A 16,392-nucleotide genomic window follows, 5' to 3' on the forward strand; every position below is an offset into this window, starting at 1 on the left:
ACCTAACAGTGGCTGCACTTGCCCACACAAAGCATAAAATGCACTGCTAGTTTGTGTTTGCCACTCATGTTTCACATGTCTCGACAAACACATTTGCTATTTATGATTCATTCAGATTCCTTCTGCAACCACAGAAACAAACTTTTCAAGTTTTTCTTACCTCTCGATCCAACTCACAAACATCCTGGCCAGTTACAAGGCATTCCCAGATCTCCCTGGCACGATTCCAGCCCAAATAAAGGGTGGCTTCTTGCAGAAAAAATGCCAAAAATTTTAGATGCGCCTCCAAATACTGAGAAAGAGGAAACAAAAACTCAAGTTGAAGACTTTTCTTTCTGAAACAAGAACTTAGAGCATTCATTTCTTCTTTTTTTTTTTTTTTTCAAATATAGTTGTCAAACAACAGTTCACTTTGCAAGGTTGGAAAATAGAAATTGTTTCTGTGTGGTATTCTATTCCATATTATACAATCTTCTATTTTATACTATTTTTAACATTACTACTTCTGATTACCTTCCTATAAAAGCAACATTGAAGTCTCATTGGATTTGCTATTACTTTCCTGATACTGATATTATTTAACACTCATTAAATGTATGTATGGCTTCCATGTCCTAACTACCAAATCTGTTTCAGGTAGCAAGAACTTCACACCAAATTCAAAGATATTGCCTCTACTGGAGTGGTTGAAGTGATGCTGATGGAGAAGCTGAAGCTGCATAAGCTTGGAGACAGGACATCCTGGGCAAGGGGAGATCCAGGTCTCAACCACTTAAAAGACTTTGCTAAGGAACTTTTAGACTGTGATGTTTGGACACCCTTACTCCATAATATAATAACAAGCCTTAACAGACGAGTATCAGAACTATAAATAAAAACGAGTGTAGTTATTCATCAGCAAATTCCAAAAATGAAACGACCCCAATCTTATGCTACTTGGTCAGTGATACATCACATCATGGTGCCAAAAACCTAAGACAATAAGAAATGCAGGGTTCAGTACCTCCCGGTAGGTGTATCGGCCATCCACCAGTGTTGCTCCAACAAGCCCTCCTGGACCTGCCACAGATGCAGCCAAACGGTGACATGATATTAAGCTTCCTGTCACCAACTTCACAATTTCAAAGTTTTTCTTTAAATCTTGAATAATGCTCTTGGCAATAAAAAATTAAAAAAAAAAAGAGGTTTTTAAAAAAATACATAAACAGTACATGCACACAGCAATTTGCTCTTAAACAGACACACACCTCTAATCAAAAGGAGGAATGTTGCCCCATCAGAGTCAGCTGTACCCCTTCCAAGCACTTACACCCCCTGATGTTGGTGTTTTCAGCATGTGCAGAAATCCACATGCTGCAGATTGCAGACGAAGTCCAACACCTCCACTCAGTCACTCTACAACCCATGTGACTCATTGGTACTTTAGTCTGTTTTCCAAGAGTCAATGTCAATTCAATTACAAAGCAGCTGGTCTAAACATTAGCCATTGTTCATTTCTTAACAGAAACATGCCTGTTAATTATTCTACAAAAAGCTGAGAATGAAATAAATTAGTCCTGCCACAGCAAACAGATTTATATACACATATCCACACACAAATGGACAGCACACAACACAGCACCTCTAACTGAACAGTTTGTTTATGCTACCTCATTAAACTACTTGTCAAAGTATTTATCAGCTAATTTTTTATTCTAAATTCGAACTTCTATGTTTTACAGAAACAGAGCCAAACAGACATACACAGGGCTTTAAAAATCATCTCAGTATATATCCTTACCTTGTCTTGTTTTTGGTACGTTTGCTTAATAAATGAACGCGTGATTTCATGGAGCTGACGTAATGCTGGCACCACCCACACAAACTGAGGATTATTGTGCTGGGATGACTAGTAGTAGGAAAGGTAAAAACAGTTACACATGTGGTACATGCCCAACAACAGATCGACTTTCCCCTCAGACTCCTGGAAGACTAATGATGTCTATTAATGCTGCTGTTTCAAAACAACAGCTACGAGCTCTGCAGGCTCCAGTTACTTGTTCCTGGTCCCTTTCCAAACACACTCATGGTGCTCTTCTTCACTTTCTACAAGAAGTCCTTTGACACACATAAGCCATTTGGTTATCCCTGTTATTCAGCCAAAGTACCAGCTCCTTGCTAGAGAACATGCAAATTAAGTAGCGAAAAAGAACTCAGTTGCACCAGGGAGAGATGATAAACCACCACCTTCCTCAATTACAGGGGATGAAGCAGGCCTAAAACAGCATAAAAGGGCAAATCCAGTCAAATAATGTTGCTTACTGCTAAAGCAAGAATAATTAAAAAAAGAATCTCAAATACTACTAGGGGTTAAAAGAAGAAATTTCTGATTGGTGCTGCAAGGAGCCCTCTGATAGGAAGCAAAGGGTACTTAAGCTGCATTTTGAAAGAGATCCTACAAAGAATAACCCTCCTACCTCATTGTTAGACCTGCTCATCACTTTTCTGGAAGGCTTCATTTTCTGTAAAGTTTGACCACACAAACCAGTACTGAGGTTGCTTGTTCAGAGCAGTGATGTCTGGTTTAAATACTGACAACAACCAATACCACCTACACACTCAGAGAGGTTAGAGGAACCTGCCCATAACAGGTAGCTCTCCACTGAAGAATCCCTCATGTATTTGAGAATGCTGCCTCAATATTACATTCCCTCCCAGTTTATTTCTTTATGATCCCTAATGAAGGGAAATAAGAACACAATGTATTTTAGAAGTCTGCTGTATGGTTACTCCAATCCCCTCTAGTTTACAATTACAGCTTTTGTTAGTGCTTCCCACTGCAGCATCTCTGTAAAAGCCTTGCCAGAATATAATTAAAAGGAATGAGATTAGGAAAGCATAAGAGAAGATCCAAAAGAAAAAAACTACAACTTTCAGACATTGAGAATTCAAGATTTGAAATCCATATTCATGAGCACACAGAAGTGTGATCAATATCGAGAAGCAACATTACATGCCTTCTGAGCAACTTACATCCTCTACAGATGCTGCAACACAGACAAAACCTAATTTATCATGAAAGAAATGAATAAAAAAAGTACAAGCCTTTTTCTTTATTTAGACCATACTTCAGACTGAAAAAAAAGGAGACAGGAGCATTCCTGCAGGCCTCAAGAAAAACTGCCTGCTATGTGAACAGTGCAGATAGAATATATTGCAGTCTCTTAAGCTGTGCACATCTCTGCTGCTGCCAGGAAACAGCACAAGCAGCTGTGGGAATGGCTTCTTTATGTTATATGAAGAGAGTTCAAGTATTTTATTAAAATACAAAACTACTACAATTTAAATATTGATTTGCATTTTGAGACTTAATGGTCATGCCAGAACACATGCTTAACTCAGAGAAAACTAATCTAGGCTTTCACATGAAAGGGACAGTTAAAATACTGACATACCTTTATAGTGGTTCCATTTGCAAATTCTAACCTTGGGCCCATCCTGGTAGTTTCCCATAAACTGATCACTCCTTGTGCTGAAAATTTGCTTAAAACAAAGGCAAGAGACTTACTATGAGTCTCATGGTCAACAAAGTGGCTCACACAAAGCCTACCCCTCTCGTGGACTCCCCAAGGTAAGAACTTACAGATGGGACACACAATTTGTGCATCTTGAAAGAAAGGGCAACATCAAGGCTAGGTAAGATCTCATTTTGGAAAAGATAAAATAATAAACCAACCCTCTTTATATCTTCTATGCATTTGATGATATAGCTTCTTTTGATTGCCTCTTTCACTGCATAAGCATCACTGAGGATTGTCAGATGTTCCTCCAAGGCCTGCTGAATAAGACTACATGGTAATGTTGGAAGGTGAGCCAGCTCCCAAAGTACCTCCAGAACCTAGAGGAAGAAGTGGAAGAATAGTCAGGACCTAGGAAGTACAGAGACTAGCAACTATACGTTGAATAAACGAGAAATTCAAACTAAAACCATTCACGTGCCTTTCCAGTGGTTGTTTCCACACGTGCTTCTCGACCAATGCGCCCGATCAGGCTCAGCAGCTTCTGTCTCACCCTGTCACTCTCTGTCTCCCAGCTCTGGATAGCAAAGAAATCACCAAGCACTGTTAAGTCTGTTAAGTCTCAAATGTACACAAAAATGTAATTCACAACTGTTTTACTGCAGGAAAATCAAATATAAACAAATATGTTTCCACCATATGTATTTCCTTATTTCTGTTACCGAGAGTTACAGGACTAATTTCCCCAACTCTTTTTTCAAATATAAACTATTAGAGAATAAATATAAAATATTTTAGGTACCTTAGGACTGGCTATATAATGTACTTAAAAGCTAAGTCAATTAGCAATACAGTAACAGATTAGGCTTCTGGGATAACATAAAAATTAGTAGGAAAAGTGTTATTTTTTTATAGCAAATTTTACATTTATATAAAAAATACAAATGCATTCAAGGCATTTGCCTTTCAATACACTGTGTGCATAAGTACATCTCATCAATTCTCTTCCTAAGGAATGTAAATTCATATGAAAACTTACCTTTTGTATTAAAACAAATAAATGGTTGAGCTGATCAGAACTAAACTTCACAGCAGCTGCAGCAATAATGGTATGTATGTTTTCAATCACAGTAGAGGATTGTCCTGACTGAAAAGAAGAAGGAAAACACAAGATGGTAGGTCTTTAACCCAAATGAGATAGAGAAAAACTTTCATGTAAGCATTATCTTACTGTTCATGCTAATGAGAAAGAATAGCAGATTTTGACATTTTAGAAAAACAAGGTCAAAATAACTGTCTGTGCTCCTCATTTGCCTGGCAGAGAGGTCTGGTCAGAGAGAAGTAATTCTAAAGCAGGAAAGAAAAAGTCTGCCATTATTACAGCAGCTTCTACCTGCTGCAGTGGGAGTAATACAAACATCATCATTTTTATTGCTTGGTGAAGTTCATGTGTGGGGTGTTGCATCTCTGACACCCTATAAGGCTTTACTCAAAAGTGAGCAATACAAAAATCTCCTCCCACACGGATGGAGGCACCATGGTAACAACAGCCAGAGAGGGGGAGGAAGTTTTGTGTTTTATTAAAGAATAAAAGCGAGCGAACTAGAATCATATTTCAGCTCTACTAAGCATTAAAGACTTGCTGCTATGCCCGCACATACGGCAGGGCTGACAATATTCAATGAGTTTAGTCTGAAACATCAACATTTGGACAGAGAAGAAAAGCATTTCCTGCAGGGGAAGATTAGTTTTTGGTCAAAGTTTCCACGTGTCATTTGCATTAAACACTCAAACCACCTTTCCCACACAGTGGTAAGTTGCATATACATAAAGTGAAAGCCAAAAGACGACTTGTCATTATATGGTCAATTATATGTAGGTACTGCAAGGTAAATGGGAATTCATACAGGTTGAGCCCACTCTCTTTGAAGTCACACTGTAAACCACATTCAAATTCATACCTCCAGTTACAAAAATTAAAATACTTAGGCATGGTCTTTGGGCTGGACAAACACTTTGTCACCTTTTTCAGGCTGCCAACCTCTTATTCCAATGAAATATTTTTGCAGCCCCTTAGCACACAGTGCTACAGAACTGAACTTCATCATAGGATTTAACAACTGTGTTACGAGAAATTGCCAGAACAGTTGATTTTAAATGGTAAAGGAAAAAGTAAAAGAAAGCCTCTGCATTAATTATACTGTTAAAATCCCAATATCTCCACCTTGCAATAGAGATGCATAGATTATAAGCAAAATAAATACCATCATTACAATGTGTGCTTCTGAAAGACAGTCTAAAAGCACCTGCCTAGCCTTGGTTGCTTACCTGAATTCTCCAAATTTTAGTGAGCTCATCTAAAGATAATTTACTGCCCAGTAGTTCAATAATTCCCTTTATACGATCACAGTATTGCGCTTGGTCTATATTACCTGTCAAACAAAGAAAGGCAACTAAATTAATACATTTAAAACAGTATTTGATACACTAAATGAATGAGAATAAACAAGTTCTTTTAAAAGGAAGAAGAACAAAGCAATCTTAATTTGAAAATTCTTTCTGTACTGTTACAGATAAGTCTATCAGTACAAAGAAAAAGAACAAGGCTCTTTCCACTTTTATTTTTTTTACTTCATAAAAGTGATAGCAGTCCACCCCTGTAAAACATTACCAGTTGGGAAAGAAAATCCTCTTTTCTCTCTTTTCTAGAGGCTAACAATATATAAACTGACATTAAAAACCCAGGGTACAGCAGAAGACATCTGCACAGATGTCAAACAGAGGACTAGACTATAGTAGCAGAATTTGCAGAATTTTACTTTATTTTGAAGACGACAAAGCCTTGAACTCTCCTGCTAATACTGTTAAATTAAAATGTATTGAAAGGGACAGATGAAATTTTAAAATTTAAATCCTTCAAAGCACGTGCCAAAAGTCTTCGTGGGAGTTCTTACCTTCTAGAGCAATCGACAGAACCGAATTCTCTACGAGCCAATTTAGCAGGCGGTCTGTATCTATCGCATTCTTCACCGACTTGGAGACAGTGCTGTCTTCTATTAATTTTGTTACCTAGAAGTTGCAAACTGTGAGATTCTAACAGTGATTGCCACATGCATTATACAGGCACACAATGAAATCTATTCAAAAAGGCTTATTATGAAGCTTAAGCAGGAATCCCAAAATATTTTGAGTACAGGAAGTGTTTGGGATTTTTTTTGTTTGGTTGTTTTTGGTGGCTTGTTGGATTTTTTGTTCATTTATTTGTTTGGTTTTGTTTTTTAATAAGCTGTTTAAAAGCAAATTCCTAACCAGAAACACCTTCTCATCAGTCTCTGATGCAGCAGAATCTTATTCTCATTATGACACAGAAAAGCTGGCCTGTGCTGCCAGGTATCTCTCTACAGATACACCAGAAGTAGGTTATCTCAGCCTTCTGCTTGTTACGCTCAAATCAGTGTCCTATTTTTTATCCAATACTGAACTGATACAGGCTCCTCACTCTAGGGAGAAAGAGCACATTTCTGCTACAGCCTTCAAAAGCTGCACTCTTATAACTTCACACAGATACACAGCATTTATGATTAAGGACCAAACAGCAATGAGGTCTAACATCTCAATTTTCCAATAAATAAAGAAGGAAAAAGCACAAAAGAGGGACTCAAACACTACACTCTCTGCACACAACCATAATAAAAAAATGCAATTACATAGTGCAATGACCTGATACGAGTGGACTGAGATATAAGTGGAGGTTTAAGTCCCATTTGGTCTTTTTCTGTTTTCTACCATTAAAAGGAAAAAAAAGGGATATGCCACAGGATACTCAGGATTATCTCAAAATGAATATTGAACGAATAACATGGACCATTGTCTATAAATCAATCTCAAACCACACTTCTTAGAAAAGGTTCAAGTTATGTCTAGTTCTTTCTAGTTTGGAGGCCACAGCCCTTGCAATGGCTAACAAATATTAAAACAACTCCTGAATAAATACCACAAACAACTCCTGTCATATTAACTTGTTTTGGTATTTATCGTGAACTGAGCTTTTGCTAAGGCAACATAATTTGTAAAGAAATATTGTGCCACCTCTTTTTTTAAGGTTGTGGTTTTGGTGGCTTATTAACAACCTATCCCACTTACACACATGCTCATGAGCACACACACACGTACAAAGCAAACCTACTTCTTTGAGGGAATTCATCTTTGCACTGAAGTGAGGAGATTTCAACATGCGCAGCAGGATGTCCAGCCGTAAGTCATCGACTGCAGTGACCAGATCAGGTTGGAAGCGCATACACAGCAGTTTGATACCAGACAAGAGCTCAGGGATACTGACTAGTCTCTGTTTAAAACAAAACAAAAAAGGACAAATAGAGACATTGCTATTTTTGCTATTCTGTTTCAAAGGTCTGTGATCCACAAAGAGTAGGTTTAGTGACCCAGCACAGACTCTTTAATCTATGAAATATAGTACCATGTACATCTTAAAGTGTTACTTGTACTCCAGAAATTTTAAGATAACAAAACTATCGGTTAAAGCCACAGATTTGGTACACTAAATTGCTCCCCTGTAGCTCCACAACCTATGAATACTTTCCAGTTAACAATTAACAATTTAAGTCTTATCTAAAAAGTCAACACTCAAAAATTTAATAGAACTGAATGCCAAATTCAGGGTAATGCAGGAAGTAGCCACAAGTTATTTAAATGGACACTTTACCAACAACTACCAAATTCTCAGAAGCAAACAGCTAATGAAACAGTCATATGCACACAAATTATATGAATTTCACTGACTGCATGATAGGAAGCATCTTCAAGTCAGTTAGAGAAGTAAGCATTCAACATGCTGCACAAGGGGACCAATAAAACCAAAAATTCAACAGCAAAAGTGGCAAAAAATTTTAAAAAGGGTCATAATGTTAGACATCTACTGAAAAAGGTATTGAATGGAATTGGGTAAATGCATTTTGATCTATGTCATTCAGTCACAGATCGACGACAGAATTCAGAACAGGCTGTATTTTTGCCAGGGAAAATAAAGCTATTGTTTTAGTCTACATTGCCAGCATTTCTAAAACACACAGGAAGTTATTCCTAAATATTTAATATGTAAAACATTACCTTGTCTTTCAAGTCCTTCTCTTCTACATTCTGTACATATTTAATCATTTTATGAATGACTGGATCCAGCATGGGCTAAAGAATGTGAGAAAAGGTATGACAATCATTTTAATGTTTCCTGAAATCAATTACACTACTCGAAAGATGTGGCTGCAGCAAAATGAAATACTTAGCTGAAAGCTCACCATTAGCTTAGACATAAAGCAACACCTATAACATACATAAAACTATCCTGAGAGCTATGTCCAGAAAAAGAAGCAATTAGAGTAAGAACCCATTTCACATCACTGTAATGCAGCTTTACAAAAACTGACAGACTGATGGACCTCTCAAAATGCATCAGTTATTAGGTGCATGTGCCTCTCTGACACTCATGGGCTTCTAAACTATATCCTCTTCAAATAAATATTTTTAGTCACGTACTAACTCAATATTTTTTGTTGGTGAGTGCAGGTGTGAAGCCTGGAGTGCATTTGCACATACGAATATATCATAGTGAAATTTTTTTTGCAGTACCACAATTTTTGCAGTGTAAACTCTCATATTAATGTGTTTGATCTCAGGCAGCAAGTTAAACTAAATGCAAAACCCATCCATCAGGCTGGATTCATTTCCCACATGGTTTACACAGATGAAGCTTACTAATGGCTGTGGTAAAGCTTCTCGCTGTTGCAGATGCAGATACGTGACTACAGATCACTGCTTAGAAAAAGAATCTAAACATTGTCTGAGCCCTTTATTCATCACCTTCAGGATGCTCAAAATGGTTCCTTTACTTTCTGCAATGTTAGGTTTGAAGGATTTTCAAATTAGTCACCAGTTTTACACCAACACAGTTGGAAGCAAATTTTCAGTCCTCTGACAACTCATAACAAAGACATTTTACCTGTACTACAGAAGAGTTAAGATATTCTGCACAAACTCCAAATGGCTGAACTAATGCAGAGATTGCCTGAAAGACAGACAGCAAGTATTTAGGGGCACATGTAAGAGATCTTTGCATAGTTAGCAATCTATATCTTAAAAAGCAAACGAAGATGAACAAGTATTATTTATCTCATACAGTAATTTCCAGTCACTTGCAACGATTGTTGTAAAGGACTTGTACACCAAAAACAACACATAGTTCAGGAAAGATTTACTCTATGGCACACACTAGAGTATGTGCTACATATTAGATATGTTATACATGGCATACAGTATGTGTTATATACTTTTGCCTGGAATAAAAAGTGCCTTCCCCGTTTTCACTAGTCTTGGTCCTCTCATCATCCTGTTCAGTCTTCTCTGACTGATCCTGTTTCAGTCAGAGAAATAAACAGACGGAAAGGAACACATCACATTTTGCTTGCTCTCTACAGCAATGAGAAGTGTGAATGCAAAATTTAAGGTTAAAGCCATATGGCAAATTTCTTTCCCCAAGCATTACGTGGGAGAAAGCTCTTGTAAATGTGTCATATACATGTCAAGATCCCTTCAACGCATGATTTTAAAGTGGTATCTATTATCAAAGAAATTAAATGTATAAAGGCATTATCAAAATTGGTTTCTTCTCACATTGGATCAAGAAATGTAAAACTGAGTGTGCACCAGTGCAATCAAAGGCCTAAATTAAGTGACACTGACCCAGATTTCCTTCCTAAGCAAGCAGTTATTAATCATTAAACAAAGTCAAGTCAAAGTTTCCACTGAAGGACTGGGATGTAAATGGTGTTTCCTTACTCTTCTGTCATGCTCACATATCTCTGTATAAAGCAACAAATATCAATATCCCAAGAAAATAAGTTGAATTCTCTCTAATGGCATTTCACTGAAAGCAGACTGATTTTGTACTGGGGGATAAGGGTTCCAAATGACATTGTTTGCTTTTACCCTCCTCATTCTTCAAACCGTGAAAGATTCATAAGTCTCCTGAATATAGGTTAGGAAGCTAAAACTAGCCAAGTTAGGCTTTGACACCAAAAACAGTTTAGCACTGTTGAACCATTCAGTTTTTAGACACAGTTTTTGAAAAGTTGTTTAGGATTAGACACTGTCTTTCTAAGGATTTTTTTCCTTAAACTATGATTTTTATAATAAATGACAGAAGTCAATTCACTTGCAGCTAAATTCAGCTATGGATAAAGTAAACAGAAAACCAGGGACATACTGGTGAACATACAGTGAAACTACTTTGATTGACATTTAACCAGAAGGCTGAATGTCAGCAAAAAGGTACACTAATTTTCCCTCTTTTCTGTGACGTCTCCAAAGCTCTTCAGTCAGAACTCTTCTGTACAACCTCATTTGACCTTCAGTCTGACAGCACTTCTCCAGGGCTCTGTGGGAATGTTGCTCTGATACCAAAGCAAAGGTAAGAGCATTGCCAAAAGGGACACTGCTTGTTCTACGTGAAGGGTGTAAAGGAAAGGGAGAAGTCTCATGACAGAAGATGAACTCACCCCAAGTTCAATATCTTCTGAATTGAGTTTGGACTGAATTGCTGAAAATCCACCCAACTCTGCAAACTGAAAGAAAATAATCAGTATTATGTAGTTAACTACAGTATTAAATAAGAGATCATAGAAAATACTTCACTAACAGTTACCAAGATGCCTACAAGTACCCTCTGACATGGAATATTCCACTCAAAATAAGCTTTATGTTTTCATGAGAATTCAGGGGCACACTGGAGAATTCAATGCAATTATACCTGGTTCCAGAGTTTAAACATCAAGCTACAAACTCTGTCTTCAGTAAAAAAGGACATAGGGAAGAAAGTGAGACCACATACAGCAAGAGCTGACTAGCCCGACACTTTTGACTGGAAGACTTTTGCTTGCAGCCTAAGCTGAGCTCTTGACTTCCTCTAGCCATAGCTACCATGCTAGGGTAAGGGTGCTCAAGGGAGAAGGTAGCAATTCAACAAGATGTAGTTTGCAAGGCCCTTCCCTACATACAGGCAGGATTAAGATCTCAAACTGTATTTTTGTGGTTGTCAGAAAAGTGAAAAAATGAGTCGGAGTGGGGTGAGAGGGAACAAAAATTATCTCTGAAGACAAATAATTTAAGTGACAAACAACAATTCTGCTTGGTTTACATTTACATACCCTGTTTACCAGATCCACCAGCCACCCGTGAGGTTCCTTGAACAATAAGAACATCAACAAGTTAGTAGCTGCAACATCAACGCTAAACATTTGTCTTCTAAAACAGGAATTTGGACAGACACATTCAGCCCATTAACCCACACCTCAAATGTTATGTTAACACACTGTTATTTCAAAGGAAACAGCAGGTGTTTGTAACAGCTCCTTTACTAAGCACATAGCTGGAGTTCTGGTTGGTTCTCATGAGCATCATCCTTTTTTGGACTCTGCTTGACATCACTGCCCGTGTGCTGTGGCAACAGTACACACTGTGGCTGCTGACTCACAAGCAACTGTATTTATAGAACATTAGCAGTGTGGAACAGTGCTAAAGAACCTTTCCCAAAGCAGCAGATGTAGAATTTTCTTTCTGTGGCCACAAACTTGTTTCCTGAAGGAGAGATCAACTCCACTGATTCTGTTTTAGACCCACCCATCTGGAACAACAGCGACAAGACAGTGCAAACCTCAAAAACTGCCTCCTTGGTCTGACATGAGGATATCATACCCCTTGCTGTCAGAAAAGCATGAATTCTCTGCTAGAACTGAACACTTGGAGTTATCCTGGTCATTTCACACTCAACAATCAAACAGATGTCAGTCCTTAGATACACAGATCTACCCGTTATGTACTTCATGTCTAAAGCAGCACACAGACTGTTGTGTTACTTTAGACATGAAAGTACAGAAGTTTCTAAATCTAGCCTCTAACAGAGAACTGGGACAATTTGAGAGGACAAATTCATTTCTACAGACCAACATATACTGCAGATGTATTTGCTATAATTCTTGGTGACACATTTAAGCTTTCTTGTGCTATAAATACCTACTAATCAAACAATCTTTTCTGAAACAAAAACATCTACACTAAAAGTAGTTTTTAGGGCATGGTCATGCTTACCTTTTGAAATGTGGATATGGGTGAGACAGCATGCATGTTCCCCTCCCCAAAGACTTCTGCCCAGTTTCTCTGGCACACCTTCATTCGATTCTTGAAATGATATTCATTGTCGGGATTAAATGCCTTGAAAGAACAATGAACACCATGGATTATGCCAGTCTCGAAACCTATCTTGATAATATCTGACTTCTTCAATCGAGCATTTTCTGGGTTGGCAGTTAAAGATCTAGCAAAAAATAACGTTGAACAGAAGTCCCCTGCTCCAGCCTCTCAGTTCTCATTGTATAAAGCATTCTGAAGCTTCCATTCTGTACAGACAATACCCAATAACCATGTGAGCCAGAGAGCTGTAAAAAGGGGAGCTCAACTCAAAGTACCAGTTTTAAAAAATAAACAGTGAAGTGACAGCAAATATGACTTTTTTTTTTTTTTGAGACTGCTAGTTTTCAGAAGTTTTGAACAGTACTCACCCCTTTGAATTGTATGCTGGATGTAAAATATCTGCAAGCAGTGGCTGCAGATTTTAAAACAAAAAACTACAACTCACAGTTGGAAAAAGCATCAAGACCATAAATACAAAATGCCAAATACCCAGATATCAGAGATTGCATCAGAGAGTCAAATACCATTGTAAGTACACCGAGCAGGCCCACGGGAATAGGATCTTGTTTTACTCTCTCTGCAACCAGGTCCACTAGCAGCATAAGCATGTTGTATATTCCTTCATGGATTTCAGTTCCCCATTTGTGAACGGCACTAGATGTTAACAGCTTAAAAAGAAAAAAAAGTGATTTTTTTTTTAAAGTTTGAGCACAATCACAAAACAGGAGAAAGACTGTTTCCAGAGCAAATGCTTCCTTGGAGTGCACTAATCACTATCTGGTGTGTTTTTCAGACGTTCTTCCTGCACTAATGCCTTAAGAGTTAATTCAATTTGTAATTTAGCTGAAGAACACCTTAAATCACACTTCATGACAGAAAATAAAATGTATCAAACTGTTTTCCATTTCCACGCACTGGTAAAGACTGTAACCTTTGCAAAGAACAACTAATATGAAACTAATTTGCTTGCAGATTGAACTCACAAGTATTAAATCTTCAAGTAGGCAGTCACAAAGCTGAACTGATTGAGCTGTAATAACCATTTACTAATTCACACTTTTTGAGCAGCCTCTATTGGAAAACAAAGGCCATGTACCATGAAGAGAGAGGTATTTAATCTGCTTCCCACCTACTGAAACATGTTCTTTGAATCTGGTCTCATGTTGTTTATAAAGGACACTAGGCTGCCATCTGCAAACTTCATTTAATGTCTGCTAGCTGGGTCTGAACAGAAGCAGTTAAAAAACTTAATAGTTTAAATACAATTATTTTTTGTACCATTAATAGCGTTTCTTGCAAATATTTCAGCAAATTGTAATTCAGCACATTCTAAACTTAGATTTCTACAGATTATTCTTCTGCAGGAACTATCTACACCATTTATTTTATATGCAAAAAACACCAAGTGATATAAAACTATAGTATGTAAGATTATTACTTTGATAGCCAAATGGAAAAAGAATTTTTCCCTTAAATTTCTATCTTCCCTAAATATAATTATATTCTCATTAATTTAAGACTAGGACTGAGTAACTTTTAAAAAGGTGTATATGTGTTTTTATGCATATGGTTGAAAAACTGGGCAAGAAATTTAGACAGTATCCAAAATGGATGGAATGGTGGGAAGTGAATTGGTTTGGGAAGCTCTTTAGAGAAAAGTCACAGAGACCCAGAGAAACACAAGGCATTAAACACTGAGGGGAAAGACAAATTCTAAATGGATTGTGAAAAGAAATTAGCAATCCTCTGAAGAAGGAGCAGAAAGAATAGCTAAGGGAAATCAGACTGTGAACTTGCCACTAATGACCTTATCCAAGGGTCTTTAAACCTGTCTTTAGACTCTGCTAATTATTACAGAGCTCTTCATTTAAGGGAAAAAAGTAAAGAAAAAAAGCTTTGTATGATTTTAATCTAAGTTTCTGTATGTTTTAGTCTAGGAAAATAATTTGAGTGTGACTGTAATCTAAGAACACACTCAGCAGTTGCCATAGTTTCTCAAGTCTGGATTACAAAACACTACTTCTGCCATGAACAATGCAAAGAAACATTGAATTAGTCTGCTGTACCTACTTACCTTTTTAAATGCTTCAGGCATGCATCTGTCCATAAATCTCTTGCAATTCTCATCGGAATCAGAAAGACCTTTACAGAAATGAGAGTGCATTTAAAAAGTATTTTTAAAATATACTTTTTAAGATTACCTCAGGGACCTCATCACAAGCTTTTGGGAACACCAACCCAAACCAGCAGTAAAAAAATGCTACTGTTCATTCATAAGTAGCATGCTTTTTCAGCAACAAGTCAAGAGAACTGCCTTTCAGAACTAAGGAGTTTCACAATGTCCACCTTTAACAACCTCTTTAAGCATTCTCACCATAAGTAACTTGTAAGCTTCAAAGTTTACAATTTGTACATCATTACTGATGCTTTACAGCCTTCATCCAAGCCCAAATCTAAGCACAGCCTTCTAACACAGATTAGAAGCAAAGAAGCAAATCAGAATCACTTAACAACTTGTATTCTTCCAAGAGATTACAACATCCCTTTAGTCTGCCATCAGGCATGACAGAAAAAACATCTTGTACTCTCATTATATACCAGTTGTTGGGCGTGGTGCCTCCTTAACACTCTTAACCCCAGCCAAACTACTGAATACAGAAAAGTCAAATTCGGGTCTAACACAATACAAGCATTTCACTAGGGAAAAACAACGAGTTATACAAGCGTGCCACAGCATGGATTTAGATGACAGCTTGTTTTTACGAATGGAAAAATAACCAGCACAATGACAGAAACGAGTCAGTAATTCAGCTCTGAAAAACTGTAATTTCTACAATCATTAGAACATAAAGAAACATGTGCTCCCGTTTTTAAAAAAGCTTAAGTGAACAAATTATTTCAGAGAAAAAGAAAAGAGATCAACATTCTTTTTACAGCATTGGGTGGAACAGTTCACTGTTAACCACTTTCCCAGAGATGTGATCAGGGTGCCAAGTAAACAACTGCTAGATTAAAGTGAAACACACAACTGCCCAGCATACTGTCTGTGACATCCTTTGAACATATAACCCGTATATTTGTGGAAAGAGAACTTACCCAGTCTTGCTAGGTAGGTGGATGCAATTAGGCACTTGCCTAGAGACTCCTCCCGCTTGTAGGGTATGGACCAGTGATCTGTTAAAACTCTGCTCTCCAGTTCATACAAGTTAGTTGTTGGAAACTCAATCCCTTCACCGGAGCAATTCCCATTTTCATCATTTTTCTGGGGGGGGAGGGAAAAAAAGACGTTCAGGTAAAGCAATTTCTCAGACAAATTAAAGGGTTTTGTAGCTTCAGAAAAGGCAGCTGTGCTTGTAACAAGCATGTCAAACTCTCAACCCTGAGGCTGCTTGTGTTTTTCAAAGTAGAATTTAACATTTCAATTTGAAGGGATTACATACCTGTATGTATTTCATGCTACTATGTTTACATAACTAATTGTTAACTAATTGCCTATTTAAGAGGCAAATCTTGTTCCTTAGCATATCAGATCTTAGAGCCAAGTGATAAGTACTTCCAGTCCCTGTGAGACTGTAGAGTACAAATCTTGATCTCCATAGATCTGCATATTAATCCTCTGTTCAACAACTGCTCTAGA

At 37.4% G+C, this 16,392-nt stretch overlaps 1 protein-coding gene across 2 annotated transcripts in view; it reads right to left on the reverse strand.

Annotated features, from left to right (window-relative positions):
* USP24 (ubiquitin specific peptidase 24) overlaps positions 1 to 16,392 on the reverse strand; it is a 62,569-nt gene that overhangs the window by 33,957 nt on the left and 12,220 nt on the right. The window contains exons 2-19 of one of the 2 annotated variants that reach the window (XM_051800916.1): positions 15,852 to 16,017; positions 14,830 to 14,897; positions 13,280 to 13,423; positions 12,654 to 12,776; positions 11,714 to 11,749; positions 11,066 to 11,131; positions 9,511 to 9,576; positions 8,625 to 8,699; positions 7,684 to 7,842; positions 6,452 to 6,566; positions 5,826 to 5,929; positions 4,537 to 4,644; positions 3,979 to 4,074; positions 3,716 to 3,877; positions 2,457 to 2,501; positions 1,781 to 1,888; positions 1,004 to 1,153; positions 161 to 292 (exon numbers count right to left, since the gene is read on the reverse strand). In XM_051800916.1, the coding sequence (XP_051656876.1) occupies positions 161 to 292; positions 1,004 to 1,153; positions 1,781 to 1,888; positions 2,457 to 2,501; positions 3,716 to 3,877; positions 3,979 to 4,074; positions 4,537 to 4,644; positions 5,826 to 5,929; positions 6,452 to 6,566; positions 7,684 to 7,842; positions 8,625 to 8,699; positions 9,511 to 9,576; positions 11,066 to 11,131; positions 11,714 to 11,749; positions 12,654 to 12,776; positions 13,280 to 13,423; positions 14,830 to 14,897; positions 15,852 to 16,017 (1,923 nt within the window). The remainder of the gene's footprint in view (positions 1 to 160; positions 293 to 1,003; positions 1,154 to 1,780; positions 1,889 to 2,456; positions 2,502 to 3,715; positions 3,878 to 3,978; positions 4,075 to 4,536; positions 4,645 to 5,825; positions 5,930 to 6,451; positions 6,567 to 7,683; positions 7,843 to 8,624; positions 8,700 to 9,510; positions 9,577 to 11,065; positions 11,132 to 11,713; positions 11,750 to 12,653; positions 12,777 to 13,279; positions 13,424 to 14,829; positions 14,898 to 15,851; positions 16,018 to 16,392) is intronic. The other variant, XM_051800926.1, reaches the window with a different exon arrangement.

This window comes from Manacus candei, unplaced genomic scaffold (assembly GCF_025592945.1).
Source record: "Manacus candei isolate 608988 ecotype Guabito, Panama unplaced genomic scaffold, ASM2559294v1 h1tg000005l, whole genome shotgun sequence".
Taxonomy (NCBI): domain Eukaryota; kingdom Metazoa; phylum Chordata; class Aves; order Passeriformes; family Pipridae; genus Manacus; species Manacus candei.